The 3827-nt window shown below is 54.6% G+C and overlaps 1 protein-coding gene across 1 annotated transcript in view; it reads right to left on the reverse strand.

Annotated features, from left to right (window-relative positions):
- VOLCADRAFT_87916 (uncharacterized protein) overlaps positions 1-1216 on the reverse strand; it is a gene marked incomplete at both ends in the record, with an annotated part of 2310 nt that extends 1094 nt beyond the window's left edge. Inside the window, 2 exons of the mRNA XM_002947694.1 lie at positions 547-643; positions 800-1216. Of these exons, the coding sequence (XP_002947740.1) occupies positions 547-643; positions 800-1216 (514 nt within the window). The remainder of the gene's footprint in view (positions 1-546; positions 644-799) is intronic.
- Between the last annotated feature and the right edge of the window lie 2611 nt (positions 1217-3827).

Here is a 3827-nt window from a genome sequence, read left to right on the forward strand (position 1 = left end):
AAGGGGGGGAGGAAGGGGGTAAGGGGGGGAGGAAGGGGGGAAGGGGGGGAGGAAGGGGGTAAGGGAAGACGATTCATGTGCTGCAAGGAAATGAGGAAGGAACTGCCGGAGGGCGCCCAAAGTTTGAACTGCCTAGGGAGTCCTGAGCGATGAAGTCACCGACCCGTGGTTCTGGAAGGGTGGGGGAAAAAGGATGAGGGGATGGATGGAGGAAGGGGAGAAACTTGGGGGGAGGGGAGAGGGGTAAACAGAAACCCACGAAGCAGGAGCATCAATGTACGAACATAACCCCCACCATGCATGCGTAAATTCCGGAGGACCCCCGTAAGGCCCAAGTACGCAAACCGTAAAACCCTTAAACTCTTGCACACGTACGCATATATACGGCACACGTACACCTGTACATCCGTACAGACGTACACGCACAAGCAGATCCATACATACATAAGACGTACCAACATCTCTCTCTATCTATATACATATATATACACACATACAGAAACAAGCCGTCCTCCCCTCCCCTGCTACTAGTAGTGGCGCTCTCACTGGCAGCAGCACTGAAGCTCGTGCCGCCACTCTTGCTGATATGCAGGTACTCCAGCAGCCCCCTCCGAATCACGGACCGGACATGTATGCGGTAAAACTGCACGGGGGGTGGGGAAGGGGGAGGGGGAAAGGGAGGACGTGCGTGGCATACCATCTGGTATATCAGGGAACGTACGGGGGGGATCTTCCCGCCAAATGCCCCAACTTCGACGTCTGACCGTTTCGTGAAAAGAGCGACCGCCCGCCTCCTTACCTCGGATGCGGTTGTAGCCAGCTCCTGCTGCAGCTCATCTTCTAATGGTTTCTGTCCCAACGCCATCCATCGCAGGATGATAGAAGCGAGATAAGCCCTCCGACAGAGGATGGCAACAATTGGATGGCTTTCGGCAAGGTTGTCCAATATCTCAAGGTTCCTAAGCAGTTCATAGATACTGGTGCTCTGCTGGTTAGCGTTGCGAAGTCGCCGCAAAAGATTTACGCTGTCCGTGATGTCCTGAGCGGCTGTGTGCCTCTCAAGGAGCTTCCGCGACTCCTCCGAGACAAAGTTGAGTTGAAATTTGAGGTCTTTGGCAGCGCTGAAGTGCTGTATTTTCTCCAAGAGCAAATCATGGAGAGCGTTCGATGACACAGCCAGAACGAACGCAGCTGCGAGCAATACCCTAAGAATCATTGCTTACAATTCATTTGAAGGACGGTTGGCCAAAAACACGTTCACATCTGCGGCACTGTGGCAGTTGAGTGCCGATGGTGCTCGACAAGCAAGCAAGCACGCGTTTCTATGATAAACGCAATCGCGTTATGGTCCTTCCATGTGCATATCATATGCAGTGCGCATGGAGCTTCAATTGTGTCTGGTAACAAAGCCTAAGCGGTTTGTGTAACGCTGTTTGACCTAGCAGCAGTACTTTGGCTAGTGCGACAGAAACGTGTGAGCGCATTTCTTAGATCCTAACGCGTAACTTAACCTTGACATTTTCACAGAGCTTCCTTTTTTGGAATGGCTTTCTGGACAGCTTCAATAATGCGGTACGCAAAGTGGTCGGATCGCTGGAACGAGCCACCCAACTGCCCACCAACCCTAGATGCGCTTGTTTACCCTGCACGAGGTGACTTACCGCTGCACGATTTGCATGCGCCTGAGCTGTAAAACTGTCACATACACGCGTACTGGCTAGAGCATGAAAGCAGCTTTCCTATGAAAAGGGAAAGCGTTTCCCGCCAAGCCATTTAGTACGCACACAAAAAGTTAACACGAGAACAGCGCAGTTGTGTTCCAGGAGGATAAAAAATACTATCAGAAATTATGAAGGAAGACGGTGCATTTAACTTCATCCAGCTGGAAACTACAAGTCCCAACCTGCGGAGCCAGCGTAAGCCAGTTGATGATGGCACGTAACGTTACGACTACCATATCCACAAATAACAAGCTCATCAACCACACCTGCAGACGCACCATCTTTGCCACGCGGCCTTTCATCACGCGCCGTACGTAAAAGTACGGCGACGTACGGCACGCGTACGACTGCGAATATAAGGGCGTTAGGATCCCATCAAATTCATAAAATGGAACGTTTCATGTGGCCTTCTGGTTGCAAACTGGCTTCTGGAGTACTGCTAGGACGTGCACGTGAAACAATTAAAACATATCCCGTACAGAAGTTGTACGTGAGACCGCCGTAAACGGAATGTATCAATGGCGAATTCCTGCTCTGTGGTTACATGTAGAGCTCAATAAGACCGATTGGACGAATGGGGGCTTTTGGAATCCTTGATGATGGGTGAGATGATGACATCAAATGAAGGTAGGTAGTCGTACATTGCCGTACATTGCCGTACATTATCACTGATCCAGGAACGCCAATACCGCCACCAGCGCATAACCCATCAGGGCAATGGCCACCTGCTTGTGCACAAACGCGGTGGGAGAAGTGAAAGGAGGAAGTGCCGTATACTTCACGTATGCCGACACAGACACACCGACATACATACCGACGCGGCAGACAGTTCCACGGATACGTGGGGTGGGCCATGGCATATGATCATAAGGGTTTTACCTGTGTGTGTACCTGTGTGTGTATGTCTTTGCATACGTATGTATGTATGTATGTATGTATGTATGTATGTATGTATGTATGACGTTGATTACACTGTGGGCTGAAAAGCCGGGGGCCCAGGGCCGAAGCACAGCGCGGGGGGCGGGTGCATACGGCTGGTTAGTCTCATGCACTCCGCCCCCGGGTCAGGCCGCACGGGAAACGACGGCCGGCACGCAACAGCGCTTGTTTGGCGCTCCAACTAGACGGGATCTATGCCCGTTGGTCTCCTAACATAAACGAAGTCGCAACTGGGGGGCTCTTCCTGCCGACCGAACGAACCGAGCATCTCAGAGAGCTCGCTACCAGGACTTGGGCGACCGGGAGCCCGACGAGTCTTCCCGGGCTGGGGAGGTCACCAAGCTCAAAAATCCTCACGCAAAAAAGAGCGCAAAGAGCTCACACCACAAGACGCCAAACAGCCTCCTGAGACTACTACCCTCCTCCGCCTCTCCCTCCCTGGGCTAGTCCAGGGGAGATAGCCCCCGTCGAGGGGGTAACACCGCACAAGTCCGCGCCCTTCCACAGCACTGGGTCTAAATTGAAAAGTACTCAAACGGGAAGACCCTGCGGCAACGCAGGGCGATCAAGCCTCCGGAAACCACAGGGGGGGAGGGTAGCCAGCTCGGCGCCCCCCCAATACCGCTCTACCAAGACGGCTGGTTCCCAAGATCCTATCTTACCAAGACGCCGCACCACGAAAAACCCGGTCTCGTACCCTGAAGAACCTAGTCCTGCACCACGCGCGCACCTTCGAGTACGGCCCCCCCTTCTGGGTGCCCACCTCCCCCTCATCCGCGCCCTCGCTACGGCCACCTGTTTCCACTCACCACTCCTCAACCCTACATCCTCTTGGTGTACTCTCTACCTCTTCCCCTCCCCCCCCGGCTCTCCCCGCCCTTTCCCCGGTCTCCCCCCCCTCCGCCGGTACGGCTCCCCCAGGCAAATAAACCCTCCCTCCCCCATGTCCCCTTGCGCGGCACCCCCCCAAGCCCCATCCCTGATCCCGCCCCCCTCGCAACCTATCCCCTCAACCTCCCTCTCGACCTCCCTACCACCCCCACCACCTCAAAACCCCCCTCCGCGCCTCGACACCCTATCCCCTTATCCCCTAAACTCCAGCTCCCGCCGCGTCCGCTTGACCATTAGGTCGTGATGTCCACCGCCTCCGCGCAGCGCAGTGCTCCC

The sequence above is a fragment of the Volvox carteri genome (assembly GCF_000143455.1).
Source record: "Volvox carteri f. nagariensis unplaced genomic scaffold VOLCAscaffold_7, whole genome shotgun sequence".
NCBI classification, from domain to species: domain Eukaryota; kingdom Viridiplantae; phylum Chlorophyta; class Chlorophyceae; order Chlamydomonadales; family Volvocaceae; genus Volvox; species Volvox carteri.